The sequence below is a fragment of the Peromyscus californicus genome, unplaced genomic scaffold, assembly GCF_007827085.1.
Source record: "Peromyscus californicus insignis strain IS unplaced genomic scaffold, ASM782708v3 Scaffold_11__1_contigs__length_118956290, whole genome shotgun sequence".
Classification (NCBI taxonomy): domain Eukaryota; kingdom Metazoa; phylum Chordata; class Mammalia; order Rodentia; family Cricetidae; genus Peromyscus; species Peromyscus californicus.
In genome coordinates, this window is record NW_026294402.1 from 89218910 (window position 1) to 89240862 (window position 21953).

Here is a 21953-nt window from a genome sequence, read left to right on the forward strand (position 1 = left end):
CTGGCTTAGTCCTCTGTCTCTCCTGTCACACTGCTTCTCTCATGTATGTTCTCAACATGAACAGAACAAAGAAGCGTTATAATCTAAGTTTTGGGGGTGAGATGACTATAATGTCCTTCACCCTGCCCAGTATCTGAGGTTTTTTGGGTTTTTTTTAATCATTTGAAATGTAAAATAACAATTTGAAATCCCCAAGCTGTTATAAAATGCTGTCTGCCCTTTGGCACAACCATGGCCATTTCAGTCTTGATACCAAAGCACCTGTGATGACTTCTATGACACCCTCACAAGACCAGGCCCATTAACAGTACCTCACAGAAAGAGAAACGCGAGGAGAGTCGCTAGACCCTCACCTAAGATGCCAGCTATTTTCTTCCACATACATGCAGTCGCAAGTACTCCTGCCTCAGCTGCGCATCTCTGGAGTGCTAGAGAACACAGGAGGTAGAATATTGGCTAAGTGGACAACTCCACACACCCCCTTTTCAGTAATGGAGCTGTTGAGGGGTCACCCAGGTTTCTGGAAGCAATCCCAGTTAAACTCATTGGTTCACCAAGCTGGTCTTGGATGGGATTATTTCTCTGGTGTGTTGCTGATACCCTATCTAGGGCAAAAAATGGTATTTGTTTACCTCTACCCTGGAGAAATAACAGAGAAGACCCCTAGCACTACAGAAAACACAGAAACTGGACCATTGAAATGATATGTATCTGACTTAAACCTTCTTATAAAAGGAACTGAGTAGCTCTTGGACTTCTGCTTAGTGCTCAGCGGGTCCCAGGTCACTCCCGAGCCTCCTGCTTTGGCTCCTTTGCGACTTGCACTTCATTTACTCCCCATCTAAGTCTGCATTTCTATTTTTATTAATATCATCCCACTTTGAAGTTCTGGCCTTTCATTTTGTGATACCTCCTGTGCTTCTTACAGCTTCATAAATAAACAACATACAATTAGCATATTTTTACTGTAGAACAGAAAGTAAAACAAAGAAAAAGAGGTTCTAATGATAAATTCCAATCACAGAGTTTGAGAAAGTATGCAATCAGTCTAGAATGTTTTAAGTGGTGGTTAATTAGTTATTAATTTTCAGTAGTCCTGGTTTTCCTTGTTATCTGACACATTTAATTTAGAAAAGAAAGTGTTCCCATGACGGTGTTCTTTTGAAGATAAACACAATATAAATCTATAGTTTTATGGGAAAGCAAGAAAACTAGAAAGCTATGGTTTTGAAAACAAAAAGTAAGTAGAAAGAATTGCTGTACCTAATGAACAGGCCCACTGTGTACTTACAGCAATCAGGATAGTGTGCTACAAGAATGGACACAAATAAATGGAATAAATGGAGAATTCAGAAACAGACTCACACAATATAAACAGCTGAGTTTTGGACAGATATTAAAAAATAAGAAAAAACAATCAGTGGGAAAAGTAGATGTTGCCAGTACAAAAGATAACCACAAGCCTCTCTCTCCCTTGATGTAAAAACTGCTCCAAGATGATTGGGGACTTACACATAAAACTTAAGGAAGAAAATCTTTGGGGACTAGGTTTATAAAAAGAGTCCTTAGAATTGACTTCAAAACTACAATTTATTTGAAAATTGACAAGTTTTATTTCATCAAACCTAAAAAGATTGTTCTACAAAAACTCAAATATGAGAAAAAGAAGCTACAGGATAGAAGGAAATATTTTCAAAACATTGCCTTCAACAAAGGCCCATTATGGACCATGTATAAAGAACTCATCACACAGCAATTAGAAATTCCAGCAATGCAATTAAACAGTAGAAAAAAATACAAGAGCTATTTCATGTAGCAAAGTATACAGATGACAAAGTAACAAATTAAAAATATTCAATGCTTTTAGCCATTTGGAGAAGAAAATTCAACCCATAATAAATTACCATTCCCTACCTATCACAACAGTTTAAACTAAAGAAGGGATACTACCAAATATGTCAAAGATGATGAAAATTTAGATGACTCTTATGTTGCTAGTCAGAATGCAAAAGTGGTAATTTCTTTACAAATGAAGCATGCAGATTCTGCAACACTCTGGTCATAATCTGGAGCATTGCCTCAGAGAAAGGACAACATGTCACACACAAACCTGTAAGCCAACTGGAGCAGTCTTCCTTTAATCTCTAGAAACTAGGAAGAGTGTAGATGTTCTTCAACAAGCAGGTGACTAAACAAACCACCCATGGAACATCCATACCAGGGATCAAGGTTCAAGGATGGATCCAGTCGACAGCCTGAATACCTGGAGAATTATACTGGGTGGACACAGTGGCAAAGTGATTCCATCATAGACATAAAGCAACAGTAAAAGTGACAGAGTTGTAAAAATGGAGAACAGACTGGCTGGTAACTGTGAGTTCAGGGCTCTGTGTGTGTGTGTGTGTGTGTGTGTGTGTGTGTGTGTGTGTGTGTGAGAGAGAGAGAGAGAGAGAGAGAGAGAGAGAGAGAGAGAGAGAGAGAGAGAGAGAAAGGGGGGGGAGTGTAGACAGAGGGTGAGATTATAAAAGAGCAGCAAGTGAGACTCCTAAGTTGATTGGAAGATCTGTTCTGTGTCTAAACTGTATAGATAGACATCAATATTCTGGCTAAGATACCATGCTGTTTCGTTGCAAGATGTTATCACTGGCAGAGACTAAGGGAAAGTATTTCTGTATACTATTTCTCCGTATGAACCTACAATCATCTCTGAATAAAAATTTTAGTTAATAAAGAAATTATATTAGCAAATTGTAAAGATAAATGTAGCGAAAAGAGAATGATATTAATTTCCTTCTCTTGGCTTCTCTATAAGGTTTGCGGGGTGCCATCGCCTTCGCCCTGGCCATCCGCAACACAGAATCTCAGCCCAAACAGATGATGTTCACCACCACACTGCTCCTTGTATTCTTCACTGTTTGGGTGTTTGGAGGAGGAACCACTCCCATGCTGACGTGGCTTCAGATCCGGTAAGTGACCCTACTAAAATGAGCAAATCATTGAGAGGTGTGGCTGGCTTGTTCCGTTTATAGTAAAGCTGACTTGGTTGGGAGTGCAATGGCAGATCGGTACCTCAACTGTCCCCAGAGTTCTGGTGACCTTCACTAACAGGTGAAGCGAAATGACCTACCATATACTGAGCTGATTTTTTTCAACAGTCTTGGAATGATGTCTGTTTCCAAGCTGTCCTACAAATAGATTTATTCACCAGTGACTTCTTCCATTCAATGAATGATATTAGAGTTCAGTGCAATACACTATAGACTTAGTAAGTAAAACACACTCTTGTCCTCCGGATACCCACAGTCTAGTAAGATTGTTAAAGAAAAGGCACTGAAGCTAACAAGAACACCGATTCCCTTTGTTTTTAACTCCTCCTGGCTCTAGCACTTAAGATAGGAGAAAATGCTTAACACATATTTGGTGAGGAAGCCATGTTTTTCAAAGGGGATGCTGTACGCTTTCTCACAGAAAAGAAAGCTGTATACTTTCTCACAGCCATTTACTTTCTCACAGGAAAGAAAGCCAAGGTCCCAGTCAGAAACCCTCTAGTAAGCAGTGCCTGCCCCTGGCTGCTACAAGTCTGGATTGTAGGGGTAGCAAACAATAAGATAATAGTGGATGGCTGATGCCAGTTTGGAAAATGGCTAAATCTGTCATAAAGTGTTCTTATCTTTATTTAAATGTTTCTGTGACCCAGGTCCTCATTTTCAATTCCCAGAAGGTAAGGGATTAAGTAAACATTTTATTTCTCACATCCATACATCATAATGATCCTCCCCAGTTCCTAACTATTCTCTAGGACAACCCCCCCATGTCTGATAGGAAAAGATCCTTCTCAAACAAAGAGTTTCTGAGAAGACTCATATTAACAGGGACTGTGATTTCAGCACCATTATATGGCACATTGATTATAATAAAAATGAATAAATAATTCATGAAAACCTAAATTAATATAACTATAAATACAAATGTTTTTGTTAAACATTTGCAAGAATTTTCCCCATTTGCCAAAGAAAAAAACAGAAGCAAGCCTCACACATTTAGTATAAGAAGGCTGGTGTGTAAACCAGGCCAAGTGGCTGCGAATTAAACCGCATTTCAGGAAAAAAGACCCCATGGACTACTGTGAATATTACTAAACACACAAAAGTGCCTTGACTAGAGGTGAACAGTGAGCATTTTGAAATGCTTCTTGAATTATTTTCTAGCCACATAAATGTGGCCTGCAATTTCTTTCACAGTGGTGGTTACCTGAAGGCGCCTACGGATGAGTACACACATTGCATTAAACTCTCAAGTGTTGGGTCCCCTGCAAAGCGTTAGTGAGACAGTGGTGTGTTCAGATTTCTGGAAAATAAAATTCAGGAGGTTGGATCCCTGCGTGGAAAAATGAGGGCATAGAAGGCAGAGCTGAGAGAAGGTGAATTCCACCGAAGTATCAAATACACGGTCAAGATATTCTACGGAGGACACAAGGAAGAGATGTCAGAGTTTCCTTAAAGTAATCAGGCATAATCTGTTTTCTGTGATTTCTTCCCTTATTCTCAAGTTGTCCCCAAATTGGTAGCATACTTTGTGTAGCCAGCTCTTCTGTGGAGCTTTCCAGTGGCATCAGCTGACTTCCCACGGGTGTTGTAACTTACATAGTCTCTGATGCCCAGTTCACTGGGAAGAAAGAGGTGTGATAGTGGACCCTTGGACTGGCTACAGCAATTATCCAGGTGACAAGACAAGGTTGATAAAGAAAGCGGATGATGTCAAACACGGTATCCAGGATGAGGTGCTTGAAGGTCAACCTAAGTTGATGTCATTCTCACTGCCAAGATCACAGCATGGGGTCACCTCATGGAGCTGCCCCAGTTGGGGAAGATTCTGAAAGGAAAGGAAAGGCCCAGGTGAGTCAGTACCAGACCTGGCCACTAACCAAGATGAGGAGATGCCTGGATAGGACCACAACATTGTAGGGAAAGGAAGCAACAGGGATTCAGGCACATGGAAAGGGTGATGTTCTCAGCTGAAAACCTGAAATTAGGGCAGAAACCCCAGAGACTCAGCCTAAGGAAATCAAAAGGAGAGCACTGGATGGTATGGACATGAAGATGTTTAGAAAGTTAGCTCAGGCAGATAGAATTCAAGGCAATAAGAACATTTAAAGGCCAGGATGGTAAAAGAGTATATATGTGTGATGATATTGTATCCCCCAATATATTGTGCACCCTAATAAACTTATCTGGGGTCAGAGAACAGAACAGCCACTAGATAGACATAGAGGCCAGAAAATGGTGGCACACATACCTTTAATCGTATCACTTGGGAGGCAAAGATCCATCCGGATCTCTGTGAGTTCAAGGCCACACTGGAAACAGCCAGGCATGGTGACAGACACCTTTAGTCCCAGGAAGTGATGGCAGGAAGCACAAAGGTATATAAGGCATGAGGAGCAGGAACTAGAGGCTTTTAAGCTTTTAGGCTTTTAGCAGAAGTTCAACTGAGATCCATTCAGGTGAGGACTCAGAAGCTTTCAGTCTGAGAATCCGTGGAAACAGAATCAGCTGAGGAGTTGGTGAGGTAAGGTTGGCTGTGGCTTGTTCTGTCTCTCTGATCTTTCAGCATTTGCCTTAATATCTAGCTCCAGGTTTTTTACTAATGAGACTATTTAGCAATTCGTCTACACATGTGCAAAAACACAGATGTGTGATTGGGTTCAACTGTGTTATAGTGATCCTGTCATAGACTCCACTATCCTATCCTGGCTTGTAATATTGTTAAAGAAACCATCACACCTATCTCAGCTTTCAAACTCACAGCTGCCCATCCCCTGCACTGTGTTAACAGGGCCTGCTTCTTCACAGTGCAATGCCACATTCACCAGCATTCACGTCAGACTCTCCATAGAACAACAACATGCAAGTTACAACTTGGATAAAAGGACACCACTGGCGAAAGCTGAGGGACAGAATGCAAATATGATCCCACACAAGTCCCACATTCTTGCTAGATTATGCTTTGTTTACATATTATACAAGCCCTTTCCTTCTTAGAGAATTTTCTTCTCTTGAATTATTTGGAAAGTCCTTGAATTAGGTTTTCTTTTTCAATTCCTATAGATTTTCGTTCAGTTACAAACTACCACAGGAGGAAATAAGGAAAATGTTCTTTGTTGGTAGCAATTAGTAGCCATAGCATCAGTTTCTCTTTGATAGACATGACTCAAACAGCAATGGTCATGTCATAGACACACGAATAAAGATCTCTGCCTCCGAGGCAAGCTCTTAAGCCTGAACCTAGGCACGGTACAAAGTTCTTGACTTAAAGGAACTTAATTTCTTTTTAAAATGATAGTATAATATATTTAATGAGGCAATTTAAAAATAAATCAACTGTCTGCTTCTTTTTAAATTTTAAAGGAAAAGGACTCCCTCCATGTTTTGGAGGCTTCGATGCAAAAAGAAAGTAGGATTTCTTCTTGGTTAGAGTCCAGCTTTTCCCTCCTGTGAGGTTCATGAACACCACAGTGAAGAAATCCAAGACACAGTTTGCAAGAACCCTCTAGTGCTAGACAGAAAACCAGAGAGCTGGAAGGTCCCAGGCTCCCCCGTCACACACACACACACACACACACACACACACACACACACACACACACACACACAGAGGTCAGTAAACAGGATCACCAACCCCGAGTTCACATGTGTTTACAAATGAACAGCAAAGCCCAAAAGGACCAGCTCTGTGGAAGCTGCACTACACAATTAGCTGGGATGGTAAATCTTTCTTGGTTTAGGTTTGGGCACCATGTGGAGCTAACAGACTCTCAGTAAATGGTACTTGAGAATGAGTCCAGACCGCAGGGTGAAACTTTGCCACATTTCCCAGATACAGATGCAGGACCTGCCTTCTCATGAACTTACTGCTAAATCACAGCTGGAATCATAGCCTCACCTACACATGTAGCACAGAACTTGCCTCCCAGACAGCACTGCAAAGCACCCTGGGCAGAAAGATGGTGACATCTAGTTGTAGCCATCTTCAACTGAGTAATTAACCATTTTGTGTTGGATATTAGATTGTAAAATCCAAGCACAGACCCTCTCTATTTCAGTCTCTAAACTCTAAAATAGAGGTGATGATGGTAGCTATTTCTGAGCATGGGTTAAACCTGGTGATGTGGCATTATTGCGGGGTTGCGGCTTGAACAGAAAGCCCATGCTCCCAGATAATGCATTCTGCTCCCGCCTGCATAAGGGAGCTTATTCTGAATGCCTGCAGTCTACCTTGATTAACAGACCCTCTTGGGGAGAAGAGGTATACATTCATAACAAGACGGGCCTGCAAAAACCAGGTGCAAGAAGACCTTGTCTCCAGGGAGGACTGAGCAGGCTCACTTTTGTAACAGATTCTCCATTCAGCCTTTCTCTGTGACCTGTAACAGTTAAAGTTCAACAAAGCCAGCCCTGACCCAAAGTTCCCAAAGGAAGAAACCAGTCTTTCTCAGCTACAACCTAGAATTAAAAGAATTACAGGAATTTATTATCCTTCCCTATTCAAGCCAAGCCATCCCTCACTCTCTTTCCCAAATCAAGGAAACAAAATTGTATACACTAGCCTGTGTCCATTACAGGGAAATAACTTTTAGATAGTTTGACTCCTCCGGGTATTGGTATTTTAGTTGTATATTTAAAATTGATTCTTGGGTCTTGGCCCAAAGCCATGCAAAAATACTTTCTTATCACTTTTGCCCACTGGCTATAAAGTTCTATGATAACAGTTATCATTGGAATGTATACAGAAATAACAAGAGTTCTGTCCTACACACACACACAGAGAGAGAGAGAGAGAGAGAGAGAGAGAGAGAGAGAGAGAGAGAGAGTAACAGGTTAAGTACAAGTGCTTACAAACAAAATTTCCTGTATTACTGAGGTGAGGAAACACCAATTTAATACAATGGAGGGATACTTACAATAAGTTCTCTTACAGTTTATCTGATTGGTTTCCTCCCTGGCACCAAAGTTCCCAAGCATGCTTAACAATTTTCTTCATGGAGAGATTAATGCAGTAAATAGCATGTGTGTGTGAGAGACACATAGTTTGAAATTGAGTCATTCCCTGCCTTTATCTCTTAGAAGTGTGGGCTATGAGGTCCAAATTCAGCCTCTTGGTTCCTCAGTTTTCTTATCTATAAAGTGAGGGTTATAACAATAATAATACTGCTTTAGAATTTAGGAGCATTAGGCATTAAGTGTATAAGAATTTAAGCGTGCAACAAATACTCCTGTAAACTCAAAGGATACCTATGCGCCTTTTCTTAGCCACATACCGACTGCTTATTATGATAAACATGAATACAGTGTTGTTAATTAGATGTATTTGTGAAAGCTTGCTTTCATGGAAAAATGGAAAGAAATAGTCTCTGGAGAGTTTAGTTCATTTCGTACTGTAACTAGATTCATCAATTTTAGAGGCAACTCCTACTTATGCATTCGAAATGATAGACTTCATTAAAACCCCACAAAACCTGTTACCGTCATCCCACAGCTCAAAGGGAGGCTTTCTAGAATACGTTTGCTTCTATTTCCATCTTCACATAGTAATCCTTGCTTATGTGTTTTTCAGATATCTGATTTGTGTCGTTTCATCAATTTATATTTTATGTTTATGTCTTGTATTGATTTTAAACCAGCTCGCACATTTTATATCAAGTTATCTCAATCAACAGACCTGAGAAATATGTTGTCTCATGAAGCATGGGCAACCGGTTCACGCACTGAAATAGAATTATGCTTTCTGTTTCTCACCCACTGCTCCCTTTTGGAAATTATTTTCTGCTTTCTATAGATTCTTCTATAATGATTTCTAAATTTATGTATTTATTGCTAGCATCAATCTAATTTGACATATTAATTATAGATGTTGGATAACTATCGCAATCTGCTGCTTACCTAAAGGAATGGCATGTTTTTAACTAGTGATATGAGTTAGCTGCTCCTGTGTTCCCAGCACCAACTGAGTGCTTTACTGTGCTGTGCTTATAGCTACCAGATCTCTCCAGTTCCAGAGATACATTCTTTACCGCCACAGCCTCCGGCCACCCTCCACTAGCCCTGTTCTTATTTATTTTCTCTGAACATCAGCCTCAGTGAGCGTCACCCAAGCGTTTGTGTTAAGTTTACCAAACAACTGCTTTCCACTCTGTGGAAGGCAATGTGTTTGACTGTTAGAAAGCACTGTCCAAAACGGTTCCCTTTTTTTAAAGTAACAGACATATATTTACATGAAATATGAAGTCTGACAAAAGTGACTTAAGTGCCGTTTGTGGAACTTGTTATTCCAGGGTGAGGAAAAGCTCCCAGTCTGGCTAAAATAGAGCATTCATGCTTACCCCCATGTCACCCAGTAAACGCAACTCAAAGTGCTTGACCCAATACAAGTAGCAATTATATGAAGCTCTAAAAGCATACGGTAGGAACCAGCCTAGAAGCCCATTCGCCGATGAACAGATAAAGAAAACGTGTTATACACAACATGGTGAAATTTTATTCTGTTGTAAGAAAGAATGAAATCATAGCATTTGCGGGAAAACGGATGGAACTGGGGTCCTTATGTCAAGCAAAATAAGCCAGAATTAGAACAAATCCCACATTTTGTTTCATATGCAAATTCTAGGGGTGTGTGTGTGTGTGTGTGTGTGTGTGTGTGTGTGTGTGTGTTATGAACGAAGAAGAAGGATCATGAAAGGGAAGGGAGAGGAAGAGAAACAAGGTGGTAGTGAAATACTTGATATAAGAGCGGGTGGAAACAGGAGGGAGACCTGGAACAGGAGGCCAGGAAGGACAAGGGAGGGTGCTGGGGAAGAGGGGTAAATAAAAACAAAATATTTCACAGGTGGATGCAATAATATAATGGAACACATTACTTTGTAGCCTAACTTTAAAAATTAATAACAAAAGGAGGAAGAAAAGACAAAGCGAATGATAACAGACCGGGGGGAGTAAACCAGCTCTGGGGCCAGCGGTGAGGTTCCCCTCTCCCTTCTGAGACTTGAGTCCCTGGACTTGGGCCCAAAGGCAGTTCAGTGAATGGATTTCCGCAGCAGGAAAAGAAAAGAACTATGAAAGAAGTTCTTTGCTTCTGGTTTAAGGGAAAGGGAAGTAGTGAAGCTGTAGGTCAAAAGAGTAGGGAAGGGAGGGGAGGAGGAGGCGGGGAGGGAGGTGGGTGAAGAGGAAGCAGGGGAGGGAGGCAGGCAGGCCCTGGAAGAGTCCCCGGATTTGTGGTTCTTTTCTTCATTTTTTTCCCTCCCTGATCTTAGACAAGCATGAGGTAGCAGGTGACCGTGGCACTAACAAATGAGAAAATACCCAAAATGCCCCTAAAAGGAACTGTGGCCATGACCAGAAGGGAGAATAATCCCACTGCGACTTTCCTCGCCTGCTCCTCTCACCAGGTATCCTTGGGAACAGGTGCAACTTTATGGAGAAGGCATGGGAAATGCGCAGCAGTGCAGGAAAACTAGAGCTTTGATTCTTCGGGAGCCAGTGAACGGCTTTGCGGAAGCTCTAGCATGTGCAGACAATTGTGGCTCTGGGAAGTTGTCCTTAACTCTGGGCTTTCTCTCTAGCTGTGTGTGTTTAGCTAGCCCTAGATAACACACCGCAGCACCCAAAAACAAACCGCACTGCAGAGCCCGAGTCGGAAGGATACTGGGTGGCACATGTGCGAGGTGGAGCTGAGTAGTACTGCCGATACTTTAAAACTGAACTGATACTGGAACCACAGGCCACACAAGGCAGGTAGGAACTGGTGCCCTGGTTCCTGCTGACTGCCTGAAAAACAATAAATATGTCAAAGGAAAATCTGATTGAATCATTTCACGTAACATTCAAGTTTTCTAAGATATACCCATAATCACTCAGTATACGAAGAATTAGAAAAAAATTATACATCAAAAATAAAAACAGGATAGAGGCCAACCTCAAGATGACATGGCATTGGAACTTAAAGACTAATACTTTAATGAGGCTATTATGACCATGCCTCAAGAAGTAAAATCAAACACACATATACACACACATATACACATGCACACACATACACATGCACACACACACATACACACATATGCACACATATATACACATACATGCACACACATAAGAATATGCATATCCATATACACATACACAGAAGTAATAGCAAACACAACAGAAACAAATTTTAAAATATCAAGAGAAAAATAAAGATGTGGAGTGGAAATAAATGAGGTTTTTGGAACCTAAAACGCGATGCCTAAATTGAACTATCCACTGATTGGCTTAATGGCAAAATAAAAGATGGCAGATGAAGGGCTCCGTGAACTTGAAGATTGTTAAGATCTTCCCCTCCTCACAGAAATGAGAGTGATTCCACCAGCAGACCCATTCTGGAGAGGCACATGAAAGGAATCCCTTCAGCGGGCAGAGAAACGATAGGACAACAGAAACAAGGAAGGGTGTAGAAACAGCAGGCATTAGTATGGTGTAATAAGTAGACTTTTTCTTCTCTTGGGATCTTAAAAACCATGTGTACTGCTAGAAGAAAAAAAATTTACTATTATGAATTTTCAAAAGAGAAGGTGGTATAAGGGTCTGCAAAATAGTAAGTCTCCTAAGATCTACTTGGAGTGTTCAAAATTTCATTCAAAATAGATTGTAAAAAATTACATGCTTATATTCTAATTTGTATATCGATTACAAAAATATGTAAAGAATCAGAGTATATTTTAACATTGAACTAGTACTACAATGGAATATGAAATAAATTCAACAGCACACCCCCCTCCCCCAGAAAGCAGTAAGACAGAGGAGAAACAGCACAAAGCCAGGTGATAAGATTGTATGTCTACACCCACATTAATTATTGCATCAATTAAGTGAAATAAATTGTCACAATGAATAAAAACTAAGAATCGACTATGTGTTGCCCATAAGAGGCATACTTGACTAATGGTGTAGGTATGATATAAGTCAGTCAAACATAAGAGAATTAGAAAAGCTTCGCCATGCAGACACCCAATGGGGCCTTGCGCATAATAACCTCCTGAGCAAGAAAATATCTCAGGTTAAAAAAAAAGGCTATTATGTGATGCTGAAAGTATTGGTTTACCCAGACAATACAGCTATATAAAATGAGCACACGCTAACAACATTGCTTCCAAGACACACCAAGTCTGACAGATCCCCAAAGAGAGATGGAGAAATCCACACTTAGAACTGAGGACTTCATAGCTCTCTCTCAGTGACTAACAAAAGAAGCCGGCAAACAAAACACACACACACACACACACACACACACACACACACACACACACACACACACACACACAAAACTAGATTGGAGTTCAGGAGACAGCAACAATCGTAAAAAAGCGGGTTTACCGAGCCTAAGTATACTGATTAAGTAATTTTTTTCACATAGGTCTTTAATCATCTTTCCAGTATCTCTACAACATGTAGTATGTCACACACACACACACACACACACACACACACACACACACACACACACACACCCCTACTTCTTCCCATCATTAATAATTTTCCCCTTTAACTTTCTCATCTTCCTCTGTATGTACATATGCACTTAACTTTATCTCTGTGTAAACAATCTTTCTGTAGGGCTGGGATGGAGCTCAGGGTTTTGCATGTTTTAGGCAAGCACTCTGCCACTTAGCTACAGCCCCATCCTCTATTTGCTTTATGTTTACTCTTCTATCTTTCACTGTTCAGTCTGAATATTGGGACAGACATCACATTCTTCTTATCTAACGCTAAAGCATCTATCTTAAAGGATAAAGACATTCTATTAAGTATCCAAAATACATACCTAAAAAAAAATCACAATGGCATTATTATCAGTTCATGTTCAAATGTTCCTTGTTATTGCAAAACCTGCTTTCATAAATGTTTTTAAATTCAGGATTGAATCAAGGTAATATAGTATATTTTGGCCTTACTCTTTTTTATTTTCTCATGATATTGATTTTTATAGAAGAAACCAGGTCAGTTGTTTTATATGCGTGTCCACATTCTGGACTTGTTTCCTCATAGTGTCAATTAATATATTCTTTCCTGTATTGTATTTCTTATAAAATAGAAATTAGGTCAAGCCTTAAAATTCAGGTTGAGTACTTTTTTTTTTCCTTGCAAGAATGCCCGTTGGTGATGTTGTGTGCTTAGTAATGTGTATTGCTTCCTTTGTCTGTGCATTTGGGGGCTTTGCCCTGCATGCTCCATCAGGATGTCCATTGTCATGATGCTGAGTTTATTCCCATATGACAGTAATAACATCTGTCACAAAGGTCCATTTTTTTTTATCTTCTAATTTACTTTCAATCAGTGGGGCAATAATTGAGTACCATATAAACATCTTCTTTCCAACAGTCTTCTTCTTCTCAGTTGTTCATCCACTGCTGATGCTTGTTCAATTCAACTATTCTACTTGGGATGACTCAGTTTAATTTGCTCTTGATATCTACTTCTTTTGTATGTGTGCACAAGTGCACATGTGTGGAGACTAGAAGACAACCTCAGGAACTGTCCCTCAGGCATCTTCCACCATTTTTGTTCTGAGAGAGTCTTTCATTAGGCAGGAGCTCACCCATTAGGCTAGACTAGCTGGTCAGTGAGCTCCTGGGATCTGCCTGCCTCCTGCTCCCCAGCTCTGGGGTTACAAGAACCTGCTTCAACTCCTGGCTTCTTATCACAGGTTCTGCGGTTTAAGCTCAGGTTCTCCTGCATGCATAGCAAGCACGTTACCTACCGAGCCATCTCCTCAACCCTTGATATGTAATTCCTAGAGAGAGAGAGTTCCTCCTTGCCAGAGGATTACATTTTTAATAACTTTTTAAATATTCTGGTGTTTTATTAGTTTGTTTGGAGACAGTTTCATGGAATCCAGGCTGCCCTTGAACTCCTGATCTGTCAGCTTCTTTCTCACCATTGCTGAGGTTACAGGCATGCAACATCAGGCCCGACAAACTTAGTTGCTTTTTCTTGGTGATGGGGATTGAACCCAGGACCTTGGGCATGCTAGGCAAGTGCTCTAGCATTAAGTGACTCCTCCAACACAATTTTCCCTTTAAAAATACGACATTTTTCTTTGTGACCAAGAACAAATGAGTGCAGGTTTTCTGGGCATGAAGAAAGTGTGTCTTTGGTATTTTAAGGAATAAAGTTCTGAATATATGCATTGGGTTAGTTATAATTCACTCAGCTTCCCAATACTGATAGCTCCGCTTTCCTAAATGGATCAGATTATGAAAGGTTTACATCAAATTTCCCATTATCATTTCTGCAGTCCAAGTCTTTTTTCTATAATAATTGTTATTATGTTATAATGCATCGCACATTAGTACGATGTGCATCTGGCTGCTGTTTGTGAGGCATGTCGTTTAATGATAGACATCAACCCTGCCTTTACATATTCCTTATCTGTTTTGTTCACCCAGAAATAAAACAAAATGGCCACATCTCCCTCATGTGTTCATGCCCCATGTTCATCTCCAGTCCAGACAATGTGGGATCATAAAGTGCACACGCAATGGGGACATGTTGTATTTCTAAGCCCTACTCAGTGGGGACTTCCCTTCTCTCATCCATTGTGGTTCAGTAAGCAGTGAACAGACTCCAACTTGGATAAATTTCAGCATTTTCATCATTTAATTCCCTGGAATCTCTGATTTCTCATCAGAAAATAAACTCATATTTTTTTAATCTGTTATAACCTTTTACCTGGTAAGGTACATTTTAAATCTAAATGAAACTGCTTAAGAAAAATTACAGAGTAAAATCCAAGGAATTACATTAAAATGCCCATTTTACGTCTACCCCAAAGATCAATTGCATAGCCAAAATATGGGATTCTAACTGGAGTTATTAAAAATAGTACTCAGGTTTACACTTAATATCACATTGAGGAAATTGCTTTGGACAGAGAACTGCCTATTAGAGGCAAAATACGGTTTAATGACAATTTCACTGTACTCAGGGCAATTGTCTGGTTTGGAAAAATGCCAGAGGAATGTTTCAGAGAATATTTCTTCTTTTTCTTCCTTCCTTTTTCCTCTAAACTCCCTTCAGAGAGAGGTGTATTGCAGTGTAGAGTATAACCAGTCAGTCATGAAGCTGCACCCATCTTTGTAGATGATGACTCTGAGTGTCTCTGGCCATTTGTCCTCCCTCAATGGCACTGGCTACCTTTATTTTCTGTAGAATTCAGTCTGGACATGAGGCTCTCCACTGTGACCTCAAGCCTTTTCCTCCCTCTCCTCCCAGATGTATCCTGTCAGCATGAGTCCCAGGCAGACAAACCACGTTCTGTGCCAAGAACACAGAGTGGTGCTGGGCGAGGGCTTGGTGAGCCCACTCTGATGGCTGCCCTGGACTAGTCATGGCTTTCTACTGTCCCCTCAGGCTGCTCTGCCTTGCTGCCCTTGTGTCCTTGTGGATTACAGTTTATTCTGACGTATCTATTAAAATAATTCCACTTTTCTTTGTTCTCATCATGGGCCTGCTCTTTTATACAATCCTTTTGTCATTTTAATAGGATTCTCAAAGAGTTGAAGATTATTGCTCAAAACAGTAAACTTAATCCTGTGTTTTATTAGCCAATACCAGTCATTTGCTCAAGTGGTTAATTTTTGTGCACACTAAAATAATGTTTATTACCTAAAATTAGAAATAAAATATTATTTAAAAGTTATATTTGCCTGGTTCATTTCACATGAAGGAAATTATGGTTAAAATTTTAGTACATTTTGCTAAAAATTAATTATTTCCAATGTTTCTATTAATAAGAAAAGTCTTTTTAACCTTTAAAAATAGTTTTATGTGTTTAAGTATTTTATCTGTATGTATGTCTGTGCATTGCATGCATGCCTAGTGCCTGAGGAGACCAGAGAGAATGTAGGACCCCCTAGATCTGGAGTTACAGATGCTTTTGAGCTAGCTTGTGGGTGCTGGGAACCAAACCCAGGTCCTTTCTGAAAGCTGCAGATCTTCTTAGCCATGCGGCCACCTCTCTAGCCCTTTCTACCTGTTTATACTGGTCCAGGATTAGTCCATGTTCTTGAGGGTGCATAACAGCAATTTAGAGCTTTGTCCTGATCCCAGAAGCTCATTTCTTGGGAGTCTGCAGGAAGATTTCAGTTTTCCTCATGCAGTAGAATATCGTGATGGGCTCTGTGCTGACCATGTTATCTTTGCTAGCACCTGACTCTCTGATGAGTTCCAAACTCTTTCAGATTTGGTGTCTTCTACCAGACAGGTGCATAGATTTCCGGAACTCCCCTCAGGACCCCTCTGATTATTTATCACCTTTTGCTGAAGCTACAGTTAACAAGTAGAAAGTGCCACATTTATAATACAGGCCTGTGATATCTCCTGTCCTTACTGCTTCATTCCCAGGCCCTGTGACTAGTCATTGCCTTCCACACCTGGCATCTCCAGCCTGGCCCCCATCTTACTTACAGGACATTTATCCTTTCGGGATACAGTGATACATCACAAATGCCAATGTTCACCCCCATCCTCTGCCATCTCCATTCACACTGTGGTGGTTAATAGTGACTGTCACCTTAATAGCATCTGGAATCACTTAAGAGACAAGCCATTGGGCATGTGTGTTGGTTAGTTTCATGTTAACTTGACACAAACAAGAGTCCTTAGGGAAGAGAGACTTTCAACTGAGAAAATGCCTCTATCATATTGCCCTATGGGCAAGTCTAATGGGCATAATCTTAATTAATGATTGATTTGCAAGGGCCCAACCCACTGTGGGTGGTGCCACCCGTGGGCAGGCGGTACTGGGTTCTATAAGAAAGCAGGCTGAGCAAGCCAGGAGGAGTAAGTCAGTAAGCAGCGCTCCTCCTTGGCTTCTGCTTCAGTTCCTACTTCCTGATTCTTGCTTTGAGTTCTTACCCTGACTTCTCTCAGTGTTAGGTATGACCTGAGAGTTGTAAGATAAACCCTTTCCTCCCAAGTTGCTTTTGGAGCTTTAGTGCAGCCACAGAAAAATAACTAAGACAGCATATCAGTGAGGAATTATGTCATCAGGTTAATTGAGGTAGGAAGAACCACCCTAGACACAGGCAGGGCTATTTCATGGGCTAGGACCCTAGATGAATGAAAAGTAAGAGCTAAGCATCAGCGTTTACCTTCTCTGGCTCCCTGACTATGGATGTAATATGAACATCTGCCTCATACTCCTGCCGCCATGCCTTCCCCACCATGATGGACTTCCTCTCAAGCTATATGCTAAATTAAACCCATCATTCCTTACATTGCTGTGGTCAGGAATTCTGTGACAGCAACGAAGAAAGGAACTAAACACTCAGTAAACATTTACTGAGCTGTACTGTGACAGACAACAAATAAAGCCTGGACTCAGAGACAAAAGCCTGTGACTTTGTATGGCTGACACTATACCCCCAGCTTTCATCTTCAACGCCTGCCCTGTGACAGCACAGTTCTCTAAATTGAGCCCGAGAGTGGGACTGTGGACAGCTTCTTAGTCTCTCCTGTTGTGCAGATAGACAAGGATGTTCTGTCCCTGAGATGAGATAGCAGTAGGCTGGCGGGTTTTTTGTTTTTTGTTTTTTGTTTTTTTTTTTTTTTTTTCACAAATACTTCAGTATTGAGGGCTTCAGTAGGACTGTCTTCTTTGGGTCTTAAAAAGCATTGACTCAGAAGCTTCCAGTCACCATCAGCAGCTGCTAACTTGATACTATTCTGAACAGAAGTCACACAGGGCATTTGCTAACCACAGTTTACCTGGCTGTGTGTCTTAGTTAGGGTTTTATTGCTGTGAAGAGACCACAGCAACTCTTATAAAGGAAAATATTTAATTGGGGCTGGCTTACAGTTCAGAGATTTAGCCCATTATTGTCATGGCAGGAAGCATGGCAGCATGCAGGCAGACATGGTGCTGGAGAGGTAGCTGAGAGTTCTACATCTGGCCTGGCTTGAGCTTCTGAAACCTCAAAGTCCACCCCAGTGTCACACCTCCTCCAACAAGGCCACATCTCCTCCAACAAGGCCACACCTCCTCCAACAAGGCCACATCTCCTCCAACAAGGCCATAGAAACCAAAAAAAAAAAAAAAAAAAGGCCATAGCTTCTAATAGTGCCACTCCCTGTGAGCCTATGAGGGCCATTTTCATTCAAATCGCCACACTAGGTTTTGTTGTTCACAGTTGTTTGGTGGGCTGGGTGATTTTTTTCCTTTTCTAAGGTAAATTGATTTTGAGGCTGTGATTTTTCAGCAAAAATTTCTCAGTTGGTAACAAAACAAAATAAACAAACAAAAACACCAAAGACTATGGGAGTAAATGCATTTTATAAAGCTATGGCAGAGTTTCCACTTTTTTTTTTCACTTGTTTTACTGAATATTTCTGCTTTGAATCCTTGATACAAACATTTCTTAATTTGTTTTAACAGCTCACTGAGCCAAATCCTCAGAGTGTATAGCCCGGTCAGACACCAAGGTGAAATGAAACGGGCCTGTGTTTCTGTCTCCTTGTCAGTTTCTCACTGGGGTGTATGGTGTGTCCTACTGCTTTCAATATATGTTATAAAAACAAAGAACACAACAACGTAGGCTTCCTACGAGTTTGTTTGCAGTCCGGGCTCCTGGGAGATAAGGAGGTAGTTTCAAGTATGTGATTAATATTGCATGGAAATAGGAAGGCCGGTTGTGCTGGTCATGACATTCAGCAGTTATTTTCCTGGGACTCCTCTGTCAAACATGCATGCGTGTAAGCCTATACACATTATGACTGGGTGTGTAGATATGCACACATACCCTACATTTCAGTATTTTGTATTCTTTAATTTCTTCCCCAATGTGCATATAATCCCCCAAGGACTTTTTCTCTTTATTCAGGCAGCCAGCCTTCCCACTCTCATTACTGGATGGTCACTATTTCCTCTTCATGTCCCATACTACATTAGTCATCTCTTCTGAGACCCTTTCTCTCATCAGCACCCTCTTGTCCAGGTAGAACAGATTCTTTCTTGCTTGGTATTCTCACCACCATCCTCAAACTTCTGCTCCTGATAGCTCACTGACCCAGAAAGTAATTCATACTCTGCTTGTGTATCTGAAAGGCAGTACTCCACTGTAGACTGTGGGACTCCTGATGGTGAGGGTGAGTCTGCCTCCCAGCTCCTAGCACAGGCCCTGGCATACAGTAGGCACTGGGGCCCTTTGAAGATGCCCATCAATCATCCTGAAGTTCCCAAGCCCATTCTCTCTCACACTGCTTAACTGGTTCTCCTTCTCCTCTCCCCTCCAGCCCCCATCTCCTCTTTCTCAGCTGCCTCTTTAAACTGATGATCTTTCCAATTCACTAGAGCAGAAGCCATCAATAAATGATTTCACAAGTCTCCCACCACATCTACCTTGCTCCCTGCATCAGCGCCCTTCGATTCCAACTTCCATCAAATTCCAGTGGGCAGCCTGGCCCTGCTCCATTGAAGGCCCATGGTTTTGCTTCTGTGCTAGTCCCAGCCTCTCTCAATTACTGAGATACATTTTCCCAACATTCCCTAAACTTGGCAAAACCAAGATAGAGGTAGGAATGGGACAGAAAGGATCAGGAAGGGAAAAAGAGAAGCTCTTTTTGTGGCCGACCCAGCCTGGTACAGGGGACTCACTGTGCATCAACTGAGACTGTTTCTGTGATGAGAAGTAACTAGAGCACTTTTTAAAAGAAATATCTGCAAATAATAAGTCCTCCCAGGAACCAGCTCCTCAGAGAGAGTCTGCACAAGAAGATTAGGGATCAGGAGTTTCAGGGAGATGGAAAACATGCAGAAATTCTCTCTCTCTCTCTCTCTCTCTCTCTCTCTCTCTCTCTCTCTCTCTCTGTGTGTGTGTGTGTGTGTGTGTGTGTGTGTGTGTGTGTGTTCGCTTGTACATGCACATATACATGATATGCACACTCATGAGGAGGCCAGAGGTCCACATCTGGCATCTCCCTCAGTTGCTGTTCACCTTATATTTTGAGACTGCATCTCCCTCACTAGCCTTGAACTCACTTATTAGTTATACTGACTGGCCAGCAAAACCCAGGGATCCACCTGCCTTTGCCCCCACAACGCCACCACCGAGGCTGAGGACACAGAAGGGAGCCACTGTGCCTGGGTCCTCCTGTTTGCTGAGCAAATACCTTATCACTGAGCTGTCCCCTAACCTCTCGAGTTCTTTTCTTTGGTTCTCCATTTGTTGCAAATGCTCCAGGCTCTGGCACTGAGCCCTGGACAGGTTGTATCAGATACTTTTCTCATTGCTGGGACCAAATGCCTGATACAGATAAATCAAAGGGAGGAAAGATGGATTTTGCTCCTGGTTTCAGAGGATTGTCACTCTATAACTACTTGGCCTCAGTGTGAGCGGACAGGACACCACGGCAGTGGGGACATTTAGCAGAAGAACTTCTTCACCTCCTTGATGACCCCATGCAGAGAGGGTACCCAGGAGGCTAGGTACCCAGGACAGCCTTTTCAGCAGGCACCCTCCCACTCCCAGCCATCTACTTCCGGCTAGGCTCCAGTCCCCAAAACAGCACTACCTTCCATAGACCAGGCTTTCAAAACATGAGCATGGGGGGGGGGGGGGGGGCTTTTATATTCCAACCATGACATTAGGCCACACGTTTGCATCACAATGTTGTGGAAACCTGGCAACTCCATTGCCATCTTTGACCATGAGGAAATGGGATGCCAGGCCCTTAGTTTACAATTAATTGGCTGGCCTCACTCTTGACCCTGTTTATACAAAGGAAACCTAGGATTCCAGCCAATTCAGTACCAAAGAATTTTACAGCAAGGGTGTTGAATTTGGTTTCCGTTTTTGTTTCTAAACACAGTTGGTGCTGATTCTAAAGTGTTTTTTAGGAAGTCAGTGAAAACATCGAGGCATAGCTGCAACTCTTTTATGAAATTTCATCTTTTGTTTTGACCTTCCTTGTGCTTAGATATGGAAATTTGTCTGGTGTGACTGTGTGGTGTGGAGGTGGCTTAAGTCATTGCAACACCCACTGGAAGTCAGGGAACTCTGAACCAAAGGTTCATTTCCTACTGTATCAAGCCAAGGACTGCCGTTGAGTGTATGCCTAGGGATAATATGACTCAGGTTAGGAACAGAGCCTATGGAATTTGTTTCCTGGCCAAAAAGACCAGAATTCAGTTGCTCCCAGAGTGAAGTAGAAAACGCACACTTTCCCCTTCATTGGTGCTGTTCCTTTTTAGGTTCGTTGGGACTGTGAGATTGAATTTAGACATGGTAACATGGATTCTGGTTGTGGAGAACTAAGAGACCCATTGGGAATATTGCCTTGCATTCTCAGCTCTGCTCAGGCTCAGTGGCTGACCTTGGACGTCACATTTCTGTGGATAGTCTTGGAAGAGAGACCATTGCTCACTCACACTCAATACCAAGCTGGAAAAAAAAAAAAACCCTCATTTGGACACTGGCTTTACTAATATGACCCCTCATCTGTGGATTCGTTTGTTGATCTGGCTTGGTTGTTTGTGTCTTACAGCATAGCCTTTCACAGCAGCACCTCAGGGAGTGTGAGCAGCACATTAGCACAGTGATTAACACAGACAAAAACACAACAAAGCAAAGCAGTGACTGAAGAAACAGCGCAGATTGTATCTTGAAATCCTATCATGCTGAAAACCTTTCCTAGAAGACCGTTCACCTCATCAGTGTAGCGGGCACACGTGCACAGGGAAGAACCCTGGTAGAGGTTTAAGGGATCATAATTAGAAAGCATGTGGTGACAGGGACTGGGTCAACCTCCCCTTCCCAGCCTGGGCTCTGCTCTGCTCACCGGTAGAGCGGTTTGTTTTACAGCGGCGCGTCCTAATGTGTCTCTTCAGCCAGCAAGCCTTTCAGAGGACTCAAAGGCCTC

General features: G+C 41.7%; 1 protein-coding gene across 1 annotated transcript in view; it reads left to right on the forward strand.

The window, feature by feature from the left end:
* Window positions 1–21953, forward strand: part of Slc9a9 (solute carrier family 9 member A9) — a 550545-nt gene that overhangs the window by 367086 nt on the left and 161506 nt on the right. Inside the window, exon 12 of the mRNA XM_052716929.1 lies at window positions 2813–2966. Within this exon, the coding sequence (XP_052572889.1) occupies window positions 2813–2966 (154 nt within the window). The remainder of the gene's footprint in view (window positions 1–2812; window positions 2967–21953) is intronic.